The 18,656-nt window shown below is 37.9% G+C and overlaps 1 protein-coding gene across 9 annotated transcripts in view; it reads left to right on the forward strand.

Annotated features, from left to right (window-relative positions):
* PHACTR1 (phosphatase and actin regulator 1) overlaps positions 1-18,656 on the forward strand; it is a 690,544-nt gene that overhangs the window by 418,081 nt on the left and 253,807 nt on the right. For all 9 annotated transcript variants that reach the window (XM_043963320.1, XM_043963327.1, XM_043963352.1 and 6 more), the window contains one exon: positions 12,049-12,213. In XM_043963320.1, coding sequence (XP_043819255.1) covers positions 12,049-12,213 — 165 coding nt within the window. The remainder of the gene's footprint in view (positions 1-12,048; positions 12,214-18,656) is intronic.

The following is an 18,656-nucleotide window of genomic DNA, read 5'->3' on the forward strand; positions in this document are numbered from 1 at the left end:
CGTATAAGGAACCAAATCTCCCTATTGTAATTTCTATTGATTGTTCCTCAGTCTACCCATGGGAACATGCAAATACATTAAGACACCTATCTTTTTCTAATCAAGGCTAAATATCTCCATTTCTTTCACATTCATATGTGTCTGCTGCCTTCATGAACCAAGTTTTTAGAGACATAGCTCTGGTCTCTGGGATACCCCTATCACAAGTCAAATTGCAACCTGAGTTTTGTGAAAAGAGATAACTCACAGTAGTAAGGGAAAAGTTATTTGGCTTTGGATCTCAGACAGTACTTTGGAAAAAACGGTCAGTTGATGGTAATTTGTAGTTAAACTCTGCTGAAATAATGTGTGTTTCCTAAAATGATGTTGCTTTAAAAATCCCTTCCCCCAAAATCTGTGTCTCAGAATCATGCATTTTTATTGTTTAAAAGGAAGTAAATACAGATCTTTTTTCCAAAGTCTGATATTACTGATCTTATTGATAAATAAATTGAAACCAACGGTGGTATCAAAGGATCATTTTTTTAAAAACTAACCCAGATGTATTAAAATTTAAAACTTAAAAAATAGGGGGAATCAAGGAGTGGACTTCTACCTTGGAATTTTTAGATCTGGAATGGACTTTAGAGGCCACTTCATTCAACCCATTCATTTTACAGATGAGAAACAAAGGCCAAGAGAGGTTGTAACTTGCATGAGTCATAGAGTGAATCAGTTAAAGAGAATCACAGAATATTAAGCTCCAGTAGATATCTTAGAAATTCATCTAGTCAAACACATCAATCTTACATATGAGTAAACAGAAGCACAAAGAAGCGAATTTTTTTCCCAAGGTGACACAGGTAGAAAATTATAGAACCGAAATGAAAGAACCCAGATTCCATCATTCTGCTCTTTCCACTTTTCCATGCTGGTCTGGCCTGGATCTGTGTAGGTGAGGATTAAACTGGGGGAGGGGGGAAGGGGAGAAGGGAGGGAAGGGAGGGCAAAAGTAATATTTCCTAGAGAGGATGAAATAACTAACCAGGGGACAGAATGGGAATTTACCATGTAGAATTTAAAAACAAAAGCAAAGGCCCTGGACAGTTCTGGTGGCTAATGAAGTTGAGAGGAGTTCTCAAAGCAAACAGGGTGGTCCTCTCCATCCAAGAAAGAAACCATACCCCTATCATGTGCTAAACCTTATGAATCAAAGTAGTTAGGCCATAAGGAGCAAGGACCATAGCTTTGGAGCTGAAAGGCACCTAGAGGTCGTCTAGACATATACACAACCATTCACCCTCATTTTGTTTTATTTATTAAATTCAAAAGGAAATAAATTTTTTAAATGTTAGTCATCATCATTATTTTTAATATTATCATTCATTTCATTAGATTTCCCTCAACCACACTGGAGGTAGGTGCTATTATTATACACACTTGACAGTTGAGGAAAGAGGCAGGCAGAAGTGACATAGCCATGGTCACATAGCTAATAAGTGGCTCAGGATGAATTTGAGCTGAGGGCTTTGTGACTCTAGGCTCAGTACTCTATCCCCTGCATTATCTAGCTGTCTCAAAGGCTAGCAGCTGAAAAGTATGGTCATGATGCTGATGGGAGCCCAAGAAGGGGCTTTATAGTAGAGAAGAAGGGGGAAGAAAAGCGATTATTTAAAAATTTTAAAAGCCAAATACAGGAAATTATTCTTTTGTGCAGTGAGCAGCTTCATAAGGTTCTCTGTCAATGCTGTTCCATAGGCAATCTGAGTGGCTATTGTTACAGGTGCAGGGAACTGATGCTAATGTATTGACCCTGCCAACCACAGGAGGGAACAATTAAAACAGCTCGGATGGAGTCACCCACAAAGCTTTCTCCAACCCTGAGAATGAACTAGTGGGCATTCCTGAGGAGTCACTCAATTCCCCTGCCATTTGGAGCAGGAGGGGAAGATGGTATGAAAGAGTGGCGGACTGGATTCAGGAATCCTGCATTTTTGCACTCCAGACTCGGCTACCTGCCTGTGCTTCCCTGACTCTGTCGTTTCACCTGTAAACATTTCAGCTCCCTTCTCTTTAAATCCTTTACACAATAACATCAGACCTGCCTTCTTCACAAGTTTGTTGTGAGGTTTAAATAAGGCTGATTTTTAATCTTAATAAGGAAATACCAGGGTGCTGCAAAGTGTCCCACACAGAAACAATTTCTGGGAACCTGGAGGAAAGTTGATGAAATGTCGTTAAGCCTTGAAAACCTTCCTATAGATGCCTTGTTTGTGGCTGGCAGGAGATGATTGTGGCAGAGCAGGCACAAGCCCAGCATTCATTTGCTGAAATGGTCCACCTCCAGATTTTATTCAGCAATGAAAACACTCCTTCTTTTTGAAAGAAAATACCAAAGAGGATCTCTCAAGTGTCCTTACTTGGCTTTGCTTTTGTATCCAGTGATAGTGACAAGTTACCTGCCCACAGTCCTTTTGGTCATGGCTAAGATGAAATGTAGCTGCTTCTCCAGCTTCTCCTTACCCAGGCTGTGGTTGCACCAGTTCCCCAGGAGTTGTGTGTCCTAAAGCTGTTTCTCCAAAATTGGACATAAAGCTGTAAGCATCCTCAGGTAAAAGAGCAGGAGATGGGCTTCAGCTCCATGGTCCTGCTCTTGCCATTTGTTGAAGGCATGAAGAGGGAGGGTCCAGCTTGTGGATGCCCTTACAGTAGAGAGAGCGTGTTCGTGCACAATTTTTTTTTGTTTGCAGATGATTGTGCACTCAGTGCAGCCTCTGAAGCTGAGATGCAACAAAGTATGCATCAATTCTCTGCTGCTTGTGCTAATTTTGGCCAAACAATGAATACCAAGAAAACAGAAAACACAGGTGTTCCATTAGCTAGCACCACACTGTCTTTCCATACGTATGGAGGACTATCAGTTACAACAAATAGGGAAGTTTTGAATACTGTGGCTAAGTTCACTTACCTTGACAGTATACTTTCCAAGGATGTACACATTGATAATGAGGTTAATGCACACATTGTCAGAGCTAGCTCAGCATTTGGGAGGCTCCAAAGAAAAGTGTGGGCTATACAGTTCTATCATCCACATTATTACCCCTTGTATCTGACTTAGTCACTCACCTGACTATAATTGGTCCCCAGTACATGCACCCCAGAACCACATGAGGACTGTGAATAGAGTCAGAGACACTCTGTACTGAACCACTTTCTGGGTGAGAGCTTTGAGAGGAAGAAAATCTAGAACCCCTTAAGAAGATTCCAGGCTAGTCTTCAAAAGCCTTCAATGGAGGGTTGGGAAAGGAATGGGTCTCAGTTCAGTTCAGATTCTCAAAATTTCTCTAATGCCATTTAAATTCTTGTGTGCACTCTCTCCCATTGGACCACAGACTGCAGCCTATCTGGCTTAGGGATGCATTCAGTACAGCATTTGCTAAATGCAGCAGGTTTCCAATATGAGAGCAATAAAACTCTTCTCCAAATGCAAGTGTTACATAATGGGATAGTACCAGAAGCTAATATCATCCAGAAATACCATAGCTCTAATTAGGAAATTGAATCTTGTCTTCTAATTCTAGGGAGAGCCAGGGAGGGCTTTCCAAGGCTGGGCCCTTTGGCATATGCATGTAACCTTGGAAAGCTTTATTGATCAACACCTCTAAGGCACTTCTCTGTTGTGGCTTATGAAGGACATCACATTCTTCCTCCTTCTGAAATTCCTGTGCATCATTAATTCCAACTTTCCTTTGGTGCAGTAGAGGAAATTTATGGCAGCCTACATCATTGTTGTCATATTAATCCCTAACATGAAGGATTGCAAAGTTCTTTATATTTACCTTCTTTGATTCTCACAACTTCAAATAATAGAGTACCAGGATTCCATATATCCCTGTAGGCCTCATATTAATTGTAAAATGTTATATTATCTATGTTTCATTGTATTTTATTTATTTTGCTAAATATTTCCCAATTACATTTTTTTTTGCAGGGCAGTGAGGGTTAAGTGACTTGCCCAGGGTCACTAGCTAGTAAGTGTCATGTGTCTGAGGCCATATTTGAACTCAGGTCCTCCTGAATCCGCTGTGCTACCTAGCTGTCCCCTCCAATTACATTTTTAATTTGATTGGGGCTTACACTGTGGTAGGTAATTTCATCATCTCCATTTTGTAGACAAGGAAACTGAAGGTGAGAGAAGATAAATGACTTGTCCAGGGCCACACAATTAGTAAATGTCTAAGGTAGGATCTGAACTCAAGGCTTCCTGACCCCAAATCCACTCCTCCGTTCACTATGTCACCCTGTCAGAATCCAAAAAACTGGGATTAACACAGAGGGAAAACGATCCTTAGAAAGAAACAGACTATAATTAGGCTGCTTCATCTTTTCTCCTGGAGTTCTAGGATCTTTTCCCTGGCATGCTAAAGGAATACTTTGCAAGCCATACTTATGTGTGTGTGTGAGTTGGTGGGCGCCAGTTCTTCACCACTGGTGGTTAAAGGAAAACAGACCTTGTTTAGACTTTCCCATGAAGCTGAGAGTGATCAGTTAAACTTTTATGAAAGTTCATCCTATGGAGAGAAAATACTTCTGCTTTGTCTGGACAGCATTCTTGTTCCCAGCATAACTGTTCAAGATTCTAGAGCTCAAAGTAGTATGTACCTTTGCAATTGTGGGAGTGGGCATCTCTTAGAAATGCCAGCAGGTCTGGGGCTAGGGCGGGAGGGGGTGCAGAGCTTGATCTTAGATTTCAACTACAGCTACTATAAAATAAAGATGACAAAATCATGACTCAGGGTCCACAGGTAGGGCCAAGCACTTTTCCCAGCTCCCTCCTTTCCAAGGCTGATGGAGGGCAGAAGTTGGTAGAAATGCCCAGAGTTCCTGGCATGTTCCCCTTTTTTCTGAGCTCTAAATAAAACAGGACTGTGCTTGTTTACAGTAAAGCCTATAAGCAATGTATATATGGGGGGGAGCAAGGCTGTGAAAGCATCCCACAGAGTCTGCTGTTGGGAGTAGGTGGCACTGCCCACTCCCAGCCAAAAATCTCTGGAAGCTACAGAAAAAGAGGAAACTTGGCCAAGTGATGGAGAAAATGTGCCAAGAACTAGAAGCATCTTACTTAAATGTAGCTTTAGGTTTTTTTTTCCTCTCACCCAAAAGGACTATATTATATGGGCACAAGTGCTTTTATATTCCTCCTGCAATTTATAACCTTCATAAGCAGTTACTAAAGGACTAAGGCATAGCTTAGTTCCTGTAGTTACTAAGGAACTGCAACAATAGATTGCAATGCATGTACCAAACACTAAATTTATCAGATCACCATTGAACACCAGTTGTGTGTAAGGCAATGTACTAGATAATGAAATGTTCTATTTCTTGTCTCCTCAGTTACTGGAAAGACAGTTGTAAAGTGTCCCGCTGTATTTGGGGTTGGATTTAGGATATAGGATAGTTGTGTTTGCCTGTTTGTAAGTTGTGATTTGTTTGAGGGTTGTGGTAAAGTCTTGGTGATTCCCCTGGTAGGGAATAGTCAGATAAAAGACCCCTGGGGGTTGATTTAAGATTCACTGAAATCCCCAATCTTCTTTCCAGGAGCTTCTCCACATTACTGACATTTGGATTAAGATTGTAGATAGTTCCTAAAACGTAAATGACTTAGCAGGTCAGTAACAAAAATCTATTATCAGCCATTAACACCTTGGCTAAAATTGATAATGCAATTCTGGTCCCCTAGTCTAACCCATTCCCTCAGGGACTATTAGATGATAACAGAGGTCCCTCATTTCTCTGTATGTATGTACTTTGGTGGGAAATGTATCAAAAAGGAAGGAGGCACTTCTTACCCAGCCGCATAAAAGGGACACAGTTTATTTACCTTATTTACAGTTTTGCTTAGAACTGGTCCCACTGCTATGTTTTGATGTATAATTTTTGCATTTTAATTTCTGTACAATTAGAATAACAGTTCAAAGCCATCTCTCTCTGTCTCTATCTGTATGTCTCTGTTTGTCTCTGTCAATGTCTCTTTGTCTCTCTGACTCTGTTTCTCTCTGTCTCTCTATGTGTATGTATGAATGTATAGGTGAGGGACCAGCTGGGTGGCACAGTAGATAAAGCACCGGCCCTGGATTCAGGAGGACATGAGTTCAAATCTGGCCTCAGATACTTGATACTTACTTGCTGTGTGACCCTGGGCAGGTCATTTAACCCTCATTGCCCCGCAAAAAATAAAAAATTGAATGTATGTATCTATGTATATTCTCCAAATGAAGTAGAGAAATTGCAAGCAGAATAGCTACTATTTGGAAGAAAGCAGTTTCTATATCTGGGGTCTGGGTTCTTGAAAAAAAAGCTGATTTTGAACGTGCTTTGGTTATCAGAATGTGGTCTTAGGATGAGCAGATACTACAGCCTGAGAAGACACTTTTCACAGAGAGTGTGGTACAATTGAAAGAGAACTGGTTCCATAGTCAGAGAAATTGGGTTCAAATCCCTCCTCTGCTAAATGCCTCTGTAACTTTGAGTTGTCACTTAACTTCTTTGTGCCTCAGTTTTCTCATCTGAAAAATGAAAAAGTTAAACCACATGGCCACCAAGATCCCTTCCAACTCAAAATCATATCCCTCTAAGTGGACTTTTAATATGGCAGTGATATCATTTGTCTTGGAGAGGGGAAAATGGACAAAAAAATCCTTCTTTCATATACTTGGCAAATCCACATAACAACTGCCAGGTTCTATAAGACAAGTTTACTCTGCAAAGTTGTGTACTGCCTAAAAAGTTATGTTCTTCCATTAAGTGGTACTCTCTAAATGGTTAGGTTTGCTTTGTGGTGGCATTTGCAACTCAGAGAAGAGGTAATCCTGACATAGACGGCAAAAGAGCCAAGTGCTTTTTGGCATCTCCATTTAAATAGATGGCATCTAATCTTTGAGGGATGTGAGGTGAGTATGGCACAAATATACTTTGCATTCAGGACAGCTAGTCTTAACTGCTTGTAGAGCCCTTTCCTGAAGCCCTGTTGTGTGCCTTTGACTCTTTAAATGTACTCTCAATCTCCAGTAAAGTGTTTAGGGTTGTACCAGATGACCTTGGAGTTCTCTTCCAACTTTGAACTTCTTTGCTCATCTGTATGAGAGGAAGTAGAACTTAATGCTTAATGCTTACTATAACTTTAGAAGGAAAGACCCTACATATTTCTCAGAGTAAGGAACACATATGATAGAATTGTATAATATTATGAGCTGGAAAAATCTTAGAGACCATCTAATCTAATCCAGTGCAATCCAATGGGACAATTAGGTGGTACAGTGCATAGAATGCCAGACCTGGAGTCAGGAAGACTCATCTTCCCAAGTTTTAATCAGGCCTCAAACATTTAGCTCTGTGAGTCTGAGCAAGCCATTTAACCTCTGTTTGCATCAGTTACCTCATCTGTAAAATGGATTAATAGTAGCACCTAACTTCAGGGTTGTTGTGAGGATCAAATGAGATAATGATTATAAAACACAGTGCCTGACATACAGTAAGTGCTTTACAAATGTTAGCTATTATTAATATTAATTATTTTTATTGTTGTGTTATTCACATCTCTTCTGACACTAACTCTGAGCAAGTCAGTCAACCTCTTGAGACTCAGTTTCTTCATCTGTAACACAGGGATAATAATACCTCTACAACCTACTTTAAAGAGTTGTAAGGCTTAAATTACATGGCTACATATATAATACATATTTTATTACATATAATTATATACATATTTCTGTAAATCATATATAATATAGTCTATGTAGCTACATAGACTATAAATACATATAAATGTAATAGCTATGTATACTATATTATGTATAATTCATATAATATAGAACCTAACTATATGTGTATTTATATATGTATCTTTGTAAAACTTTGAGAACTATAAAGCAGTATATAGCTGAGATATGATAAAATAACTGATACACACATATGTACATATATATATATAATGCTTTAAGATTTTAAAAATGCTTGTTCTCACAACCCTATGAGGTAAGTCATGCTGACACCATTATTCCCATTTTACATTGGGAGAAACTGAGGCACAGAGAAATTTAGTGACTTTTCCAAGGTCACACAATTATTAGATGCTACAGCCTGGGTCTCTATAGTTCAAGTCCAGTGCTTTTCCCACTTAATCACAGATGAGGAAGAGCAGAAATCCTTGCATTTTTCTTCCTGAAATGCTTAGGAAGATGCTTTCCTACTCAATATGATCTAATCCTATAGCTCAGTGGGACCCAAGCATTTGATACTTTTGTTAGAAAAAGCCTTAAGATGAACCCCAGCCATAATCAGAGATATAAAGGTTAAATAGAAAGCTATTTCTTCTTATGCTTAGTAAAGGGTTCCTTTCTTAACCTCTTCTCTAAGTATTCTCTAAGATTTTACACAGATCCAACTCCCAAGTCAGTTTGGAGTCAAGACTTAAGCAGTTAAATGTTCCTCATCTTCAGGCAATTAAAATGAGACATAAATCAAGCATTTCCTTGGATCATTTCTCTTTCAAAGGGAGAGTGAAGTCATCCCCAAGACATTTGTCCTGGAGGATATCGCAAACTCAGTTAAATTCTGAGGGGAAGAGAATTGCCTGGTTCTTAGAGTATTTACTTAGATCTTAGCGCTGGAAAGGATTTCAAGAGATGATCTGGCCCAGTCCCCTCAGCGATTTTAGTACAGCAATGCCTGGTCCTACCATTGGGTCCATCATCCTAGGTTCTGGCAAGATGTCATTACATCAGCCTTGTGTTTCAGTGAGCATTCTCTCTGCCACTGTCCCCTGCCTTTGGTTGTGCAGAATCATCATTTCTGGATACTGTTTACAAAAGGAGGAAAGAAATGATCATCAACATTCCTTGTCTGCTCCCTTTGACACCTGTCCTCTTCCCTTTCTCTGATCTTTCTTCCTTTCTGTGAAGTGGATCACATTATTTTGCATTCCTTTGGTTTCATCTGATTTGTCAACAGAGTTCATTGAAGTGGGCTGCTCTTCCTTGTCAAGCTCAGCCTTTCATTATTCTTTTGTGATACAGCAATAAAATAGAGAGCCAAGGCCTATAAGCAAATGTGTTTACAAAAGAAAAGTAATTTAGACAATTTTAAAAAATAAACCAATTAAATGTAATAAATACACTATGCTCACAGGCTACTGAAGTCTTAGAGATGTAGTCTGTGTTTAGTGGCTGAATAACTTGAGTTGAATCAATAATATGCTTAATTGGAGACCATTTAACCACTTGGTTATAATTATGCCATTATAACAATTCTTCAGTTCCTTGTCACTTCAGATTTCTTAAAGGCTCTCCTAATTTCATATTATGCTTACTTAGCTGTGGATATTTCTGAGGAACTGTTCCTTCATCTAATACAGATGTAATTATGAAACAAGAGGGTTTTCCACAATGCTGTAAAGAATACTCACATTCATTACTTCACTGATTGAATCTAAGAATGAGCTAAATTTGACTAAATAATATCAATACTAATGAATCATCTCCATTTTTTCAAAGGGAGTCCATGTATTCATCTTCTTTCCTTCTCTATTCTAGCAACAAAAAGTGATCTAACTTAACAACTCCAGCAATAAAAAATTATTCTGACCCTGGGGCAAAGGAGTGTTGCATGAAGAAATTAGCCCACACTTTTAGCTTTATAAAGTTTGCTTTAAATGGCTAAATGGGAGCTAGGTAAATCATTTTCCATAGAGCGCAAATATTTTGTTCCTTTCTATGATACCTCAAAGAACCAAAGCATAGCAGAAAATAGGTATTTTGGTCTATTAGTACAAGTAGGTGATCACTGATCATGCATATTAGAGAACAGTTTCATAATTATTAAGATAGAATAGTAGGCAGAATCAAGTAAGATAAAAATTAGTAGGAATAAATGTAAAATCCTTCACTTGGGTTCAAAAAATCAGTTATATAAGTAGAGATGGTTGGATTGTATAAAATCAATTACATTAAGTATAGGAGGGTATATTGTATAAAATAAATTACATAAGTATAGAAAATTACCTTATATAAAACTAATTACATTACAAAAATAAATTATGTAAATATAGAAGTTATAGTTAGATAACTGTTAGTATGAAAAAAAATTTAGGCTTATAGCTACAAAAGTTCAATGTAAGTCAGAAGTATGACCTGGTAGCCAATTTTTTAAAAAAAAGTGTCTAGGTTGCATTAATAGCATTTCCACTATCCTCGCTAGCCTATATCTGTAATGTTCAATTCTGGGTGCCTCAATTTAAGAAGAAAATAAATAGCCTGGAGTGTGCTCAAAAGAGTGACAAGGATTATGGGAAGAATGAAAGCTATGCCATATGGGGATTGGCTGAAGGAAGTGCATATGTTTAACTTGAGCAAGAGAAGACTTAGCAGGAATATAATGATACAGTTACCTTTAAGAATCTGAAATTTGACCATATAGAAGAGTCAGTGAGTGAGTGAGTGAAATGAATGAATGAATGAATCTATGAAAAGACATTTATTAAGTGTTTACTATCTTCCAGGAACTGTATTAAATGCAGTGCATACAAATATAAAAGCAAGATAGTTCCTCCCTATAGAGCCTTACATTGTACCAGGAGAATAAAACACAAACAAGGGAGTAGTTTCTAGGTAAGTGTGTATGGTCAGGGACATCACAAGGATGGTGGGTGGAGTCTTATGACAATCTATTAGTATATACTTTCCAGGAATGGATGTAAAGTTTGCTTACTTTTTTGTTTCCATAGCTATTAGTGGGGGAAGGGGGAGGAAGATGCCCAGAGCCAGAGGGCCAGGGCAGTCAGAAGTAAAACCTGGGGCACTGGAGGATGGCATAAAAGTAGTTGTAGATACCTGATACCAGGCTACTAAATGGCACCTCTGGGAATCAAGAATCCAAGGTTCCTAGCACAGTCCTTGGCACATAGTAGGCTCATAATAAATGTTTGTCCCTTTCCTTTTTACCTTTCTCTTTAGAAAAGTGGATTCTACCTACATCTTCATCCATTATTTCTTTAAGCTTCAGCTGCCTTATCTGAAAAATTCAGACTGCAAAATATTTTTTTCTCACTGGGAGGTTGTAAGGAGTCATTTGAGGTTTTTTTAGAAAAAAATAAAATGAGATAATTTTTTTAAGGAAGGAACCACTTTTCTTTGTGTTAAGATGAAAGATGCTTTTTCATATATAAACTGAGGGAATCACCCTCTGTGACCTCCAGTGCCTTTTCATAGCTACAATTATAGGAATCCATTTTTAAAAAGCACACACAGACAGCCCATACATACATACAACAAATAAAACCTGGGGAAAACAGGAGGGCTGTTCCACAGAAAGAAGAATAATTTCTGGGAGTACAGGATGCTAAAATTGGTTCCTAGCCCTCAGGTAGAACAACTGCTTAGCAGATACATTTCAAAACTGTCTGAAGTTCCTGAACCAAGCAGGGTTAGCAGAGAGAAGGAGGTGGAAGTGGAGCTGGTGCCGGAGTAGATGACTGAGGAAATGTTTGCCCCCTCCTTTTCTTCTCAGCAGACGGTGTTGTAGTCAAGTACATACATCTGCCAGGTTTTTGCTTGAAGGATTACTGGATCCCCAATTGGTCTGATTTTCTCACTTGGCTCTTCTTGCTTTATCCCTTTGCTCCCCTGCCCTTCTATCCTAACATGCACATGCACACACACACACACACACACACACACACACACACACACACACACACACACATAGATTCTGTCCCAGGGAAGACTATGACTTGGCAAAGAAAGCCTTCTCTTCCTGTGAGAGTAGGCTAGGGTAGTCAAAACCTCTTTCAATTTTGAACTCTACAATGCTTAGCTGAAGGTTAAACTGAAGGTTATAGCACCGTAAGTTGTAGGTCCCATGCCAAGGGGCAAAAAAAAAAAAAAAGGAAAAAAGAAAAGAGGCTCTTGTCATGTGGTTTCTATTATCTGTAACCATGGAAAACAGTGGCCATCTGGGCTTTAATTTTTAACACTTTCCTCTCTTCTGATTTCCTTTCTCTTCTCCTGGGGAAAGCTGAGGAAGTGGAGAGACTGGCGGCAATGCGCTCTGACTCTTTGGTCCCTGGCACCCACACACCGCCAATCCGGAGGAGGAGTAAATTTGCCAACCTGGGAAGGATTTTCAAGCCATGGAAATGGAGGAAGAAGAAAAGTGAAAAGTTCAAGCACACATCAGCAGGTAAGGTCTTCTTGTTCTCAATGGGATGTCTATGGATTTGCTGACTATGAAAGGTAAGGTAAGTCAATCTTTAATATTTGATCATGCCTGCCACTTAGAGGCAACCAAAGTGACTTTTAAAAATGCCTTCATGTGGAGCATAATCTTTGCATTTTCTTTTACATCTTATGTTTTTTTATATTTCTCATTGATACTTCACATAAAATTAGATACTAAATCATCATTTTTTTCTGACACCCACAAATAAAATGGTGTGTCCTAAGATCCTCTCCTTACCCTCATATACCTCAGAATAAGCATTGAATTTTCCAGGGAGACTGCCCAGCATTAACTGTCCTCTTTCTAGCATTAGCAAATCATGGTTCCTATTTCCCCTAGTGAAAGTAGAAGTTCTCACTGCTCATTTCCATCAGTTCAAGAGGAAATCAAGGCACAAATCAAAAAGTAAAATCATCATTGTCTTTGGTAGCTAAGAACATGGAGAAAAGTATGTTCATTTGGGGGTTTTAATGGATTATTCCTAAAAACCAAGAGTAGAATTATAAAACGTATCATCATGACCAGTCTATTACACAGTTACTAGTTTTATATACCTCACAGAGTTATGTTGAAACAAATGCTCTCTGTAAGCTTTCAAGTGCTCAGTATAAACATGAATCATCATTGTTGTTGTTTATTGACCAGAAAGAAATTGGGAAATCATTCATAGAGAAATATTTGGGATAAAAGCCAAAGTTATGGGTTCATTGCATTGAAACAGTCTATATAACTAAAGCTATTTGGTAGAAAGAGCAGAGAGCCAGATTGGGCATCAGGGCAAAGGTTGCAATGTAGTGATACATCCTCCAAAAGATTTTAGGAGATCCATCTAAGCCTCATGTTTTCAAGTGAATACCCTCTCTGACTTTGCTAGGAAAAATGGCCTGTAATATTCAAAAGGTGTTTGAAACTTTACATTTATCCTACTACAATTCATCAGCATGATTTTAAGAATAATAGGAAATAGATTCATGGACAAATTTTTCACTTAGAAAAGCAATAGCTTCATCTACAAGGTTTGGCAGGACCATTGACCTCAGTGCCGCTTCCACACCAAGGTGCCAGACTGATGACTCCAGACCTGCCAAGATTCTAGAAAAGGTGTTTTCTGAAAAATAACAGCACAAAGAAATCACATTATTTTCCATGGAACTTTGGGTTCATAAATGCACATACACACAGAGGAAAAGTTTAAAATACACCATTTTCTCAAGTTCTTAACTTGGTTTTATCATTAACGTTTCTTAACATGTTCATGAAAATTAAATGACCATCAATCATTCAGTCAACTAGTATATTTTAATCACCTTTTATATGCCAGGCACTTTGTTAGGCATTGGGTAATTGTCAATGATATTTCAGGAGAATGGAGCATTTTAGTATTGTTTTTCAAAGAAGTTCAGCCCCTTAAATTATGGCCCTGTAAGTGGAAAAAGACGGAAAGTAAGAAGAAACTATCCCTAGATCCTGTTAGATGAGATTAAAAGAATGTATAACTGACCCTAAGGCCACTTCAGTTCACTAATATCAGTACGTCTGCACCCCAGGATTCCATTTGTTTCTAATTTGATTCAGAATTACAAAGTCTCATATGGAAAGGAGATGACTTCTGATAAAGGTCACATATCAAAAACACACTTTGGGCAATTATTCCTGGGAACCAAGGAGTGAAAAAAAGACCAATTTTGTGCTTTGCAGGCTCAATAAACATAACGTTGATGCACAAATAGGCTCCAATGGGAATAGCAACCATCATTTCAAAAGACCATTAGGTTAAAATTAGAAATGTCAACCTACTCCAATAGACTGGAAATGCCTTGAGGCAGGTTTTTTTTTTGTCTTTACATTCCTGATATATAGTGGGACAAATAACATAGTAGGTGACCATTCACATAGTAGGTGCTTAGTAGATGCTTGCCTGACACATAGTGGGTATTTAATAAGTGCTTATTGATTTGACTTGATAAAATGAGTATTGAGAAAGAAATTATTCTCTATACTTACCTATCACATATAGCTAGACATGTTTATTTGTTCTTTATATATAAACCCTCTACTAGAATCTTACTCTGATTTATTCTCAAAACTTGGAGGTGACCCTGGGTTTTTAGAGGCTATTCTATAGTAATACATAGTCTGGCAGATGCTACTAAGCAGAAAATTTCAAGGGAGATATTATCATTCAAAAGAAAAGAGCCTTGGATTTAGTATTGAAGGACCTAGTTTCAAATTGACCTTAGGCAAATGACTTCACCCTTATTCAACTTTTTTTTTTTTTCACCTTAACCATGAAATAAGGGAAGGGGATGGACTAAGTGCCTTCTAAGGTCTCTTCTAGCCCTGAATCTTTGATTGATATGCAATGAATAGGTCAGTGGACCTGGAATCAGAAAGACCAGGGTTCAAATCTTGCCTTAGATATTTCCTAGATATATGACCCTGGACAAGTCACATCAATACTCTGTGCCTCAATTTCCCCTTCTGTAAAATGAGTAGATTGGACTCAGCTGTCTCTAAGGTTACTTCCAGCTCTAAATTAGGCGATTAAAGCATCATGCCAGTGATGAGGCTAATTGAAATAATATTATCAAGGAAGAAAGGAAAGAAATAAGTATTTATTAAGTACCCACTATGTGTCAGACACTATGCTAAGGGCTTTACAAGTATATCTCATTTGATCCCCACAATAATAACTCTGGGAGTTAGGAAGTATTATTTATCCCCATTTTATATTTAAGAAAACTAAGGTATATAGAGGTTATGCGACTTGCCCAAGGTTACACAGCTAGTACTTATTAATGTGTGGGGTAAAATTTGAACTCAGCTCTTCCTGACTTCAGGTCCAGGTCTCTATCCACTGTGCCACTTAGCTACTATAAAGGACATACCTTCCTGTTTGAGTAGAAGAAAAAAGGGAGGACTTGTCCTGGGCCATAGTCAGGACAATTTCCATTTTAGCCCAGTGACATGTCACACTTGTACCTCCTTAGACCTTGCTTATGCTGTCACCCTTGCTTGTAGTCCCTTCTCTTCTTCATTTAGCCCAATCAAGTCCATCTTTCAAGGGCCAACTCAAATCCCACTTCTTCTATGGAGACTTTACTTAACCATATTTCTGAAGTCCTATAGCACTTATGACCTGTACAAAATGGTTTACACATACACGTACAGTCACACAATACACACGTACATATATAATGATATATATATACATACTCTTTCTCTGTATATGTAGTATATACAATAACTTTATATATGCATAATTACATGCATAGTTATATATAGTTTTACTATGTGGTAATATCTACACATATGATACATATATACAGTTATATGTATGACTCTATCTTGTTATATATGCATATATAAACATATAATGCATTGTGTACATATAATTGAATATTGTATCTGTTACTTATATTCAATATTTCCTTCTGCTTACCTTTATTATTATATATCACATCACTTGTTATTGTTTCAAGTCTATTATTCTTGTAATTCTCACTGGATTAAGATAACCCCAAAGTCAGGGTTATATTCTGTTACCAAGAAAAATGTGGGACGTTGATTAATTACTCAAAAAATAATTTAATTAATTGCTCACAAGTTTATCCCATAAGCCCATGAGGCTACCTACTGGAATGATTGGAATCTGCATTAGTATGAGGAGTTTATGTATTGATGGATTGGATTGGGTGAACTCCATCACCACCTACTGGAATAATAATTAAGTTATATTCCCTGCTAAAGATGGGTTAGTAATAATGTCCACGTATTTGTAGGACAGCCCACTAATTGGTCATTTATAGGGTCTGTCATGGTTTGTGACTACCTTTTGACTCCAAAGGCACGCAGACCCTCTCAAAGGTTTATCTAGATGCACAAATAGATCCTTGCTTTGTACCTGGTGTGTTGGTTAAAAAACAAAAAACAAACAAAAACCTGGGTTGGGAAACCAGCCCATTGTTTGTTGGTTGACATCAGAAGTGTTATGATTTCAAGAAAGAAACCTTCTGCCCCTCCTGTTTGTCACCTGTTCTTTATGTAGTTATCTATTATTCTTTTTAGTCCCTTCAGTCGTTACTGACTCTTTGTGAGCCCATTTGGGGTTTTCTTGGCAAAGATACTTCAGTGGTTCACCAATTTCTTCTCCAGCTCATTTTTACAGATTAGAAAACTAAGGCAAATGAGGTTAAGTGACTTGCCTAGGGTCACACAGCTAGTAAGTATCTGAGACCAGATTTGAATTCAGGTCTTCCTGACCCCAGGTGCAATACTCTATCCACTGTGCTACCCAGCTGGCACAATTTATAATATCAGGTCTATGAAAAAGCATTAGCTTTTATGATGCTTCTGAAGAAAGAACACTAATCCTGTTCATATTGATAGATTCTGGAAGAACAAACAACTACTATGATATCAAAGGGGAAATAAAGTAGTGAATAGGAAAACAATGTGATAGAACATCCTAATACATTGTTTCTACCTCCACATCAGCCCATCTGTCTCACTAGTCTCTTATAGAGCATTTTCTAAATTAACCTCCCGGACCCAGGCACTCTGTGAAAGCTTCAAACAGGATGCCCATGCCCCATAACTGCACTGCCACAGGGATGAAAACAAATGAGAACATCCCTTCCAACCCCAACATAGAACAGACAGTACTTCCCCAAAATAGTTAAATGCAGTAATCTTATCCAGAGTTCCTTGAAAATGAGGATTATATTTATAGAAAAGAAAAATTGGCAAAGAAAAATCCATGATGATGCCACATAGTCATTCTTTTATTCTCTCTTGACAGCCAGGCGTCAGCTATAGGGGTTGGCCTTGGAAATACAGAGAGAGCCAAAAGTCCCTGTGGGTCTGCAAGAGTAAAGTCAAGATGCATTTACCAAATAAATTAGCAAAAGCCTTTGCACAGAACAATAAATGTGTCTTATATTTTAGTTAGAACAAATGGTGAAAATGACCCTACTTGATTACAGACAAACACATACAGACAAGAATGAATGCTAATTTTAGTGGGCCATTTTCAGCAAAGGTACAAAGGGATTACTCACTCCATATATGATGGTGACCTTATTGCCTAATATGTTGACTTAGCTTCACATATTTTCTTTTTCTATACCAGCTAATCTCTTATTTGATCTAAAGAAGGAAGCCAAAGGTCTTTGAAAAAGAGCAAGACTGCCTTCTCATTTTCACTTTAATCTCATCAGAGTCAGAAGATAGATAGATAGATAATAGATAAATGATAGAAACATAAAAATAAGTGGGTAGATATATGGACAGGTACATAGAAAAACAGATATGATGGATATTTAGAGATACATATATATAAATATACATATATTCATATATCATTCATATGTATGTACATGAATGGTATATTTATGGGTATAGGTTTCAGAGAGGGAGGACAGTGGTCCTTAATTCCCCTTAAGACAGTTCTGCAACATCTCATGGAAATGCATCTACCTCTCATATTTCAACTTCTGACAGTGGGAAATCAAACCCCAGGTGTCACATCAAAGAGAAAAAAAACTAAACTGAAGGTCTTTTCTAATATGGGATTGTTAAATTCTTTGTACTTTGTCGTTTATCAAAATTTTCTACAATTTTATTTCTAATTTAAAAAATGACTGGTTTAGCATGAGAGGAGATAGGAGGAGAAGGGTCAAAGATCATTCTTAGAAAAGATGGCACTCAGATTCAGCATGCCTGGCTGAGCTTGCCCTGATCTCCCCTGAGTCCCAGACATATTTATACCAGTGGAGTCCTCTGAGTTGGCTGAAAGTGTATGGGCTTTATAGGGAGTACACTTTTACTGATTGTTGATCCTTCTTATCCTTCAGGGTCTAGCTCAGGCTCTAGTATTTCCATGAAGCTTTTCCAGATGCCTTCCTCTCTCCTTATTCCAATGGAAGAAACCTTTCCATCCTCATCATTCTAATAATGCTTATTAGCTCTCCTATTCATCGACTTGATTTTGATTTGTATTATGGTTATTTTTGCTTGTCTTCTTTTAACAAATACATTGGAAGTTTTTGGAGGGTAGGGTCCTCATGTTACTGATCTTTATCACCCATACATAGCACAGTGCCTTTCATAAAGTGGTAATTTATTAAATGTTTTGCATGTTACAAATTCCAAGACCTTTCTTCACCTCATCTCCAGAGAGCAGCTACAAATCCATTAGACTGGCAGCTACTCAGTGGAGAAAACATTATAGACTTTTAAATATATTTCATTTTCAAATCATTTTAAAGGTTTTTCCAAGCACTTGGTTATAGAATTATTGAAAGACTCATAGGAAAGAGGGGAAGGAGATTTTGAGAAATATGAAGGGCCAACAAGGTTTTGACTATAATAATTTTTTGCCTGAAGTAAAATAAACGTCTGCC

The sequence above is a fragment of the Dromiciops gliroides genome, chromosome 1, assembly GCF_019393635.1.
Source record: "Dromiciops gliroides isolate mDroGli1 chromosome 1, mDroGli1.pri, whole genome shotgun sequence".
Classification (NCBI taxonomy): Eukaryota; Metazoa; Chordata; class Mammalia; order Microbiotheria; family Microbiotheriidae; genus Dromiciops; species Dromiciops gliroides.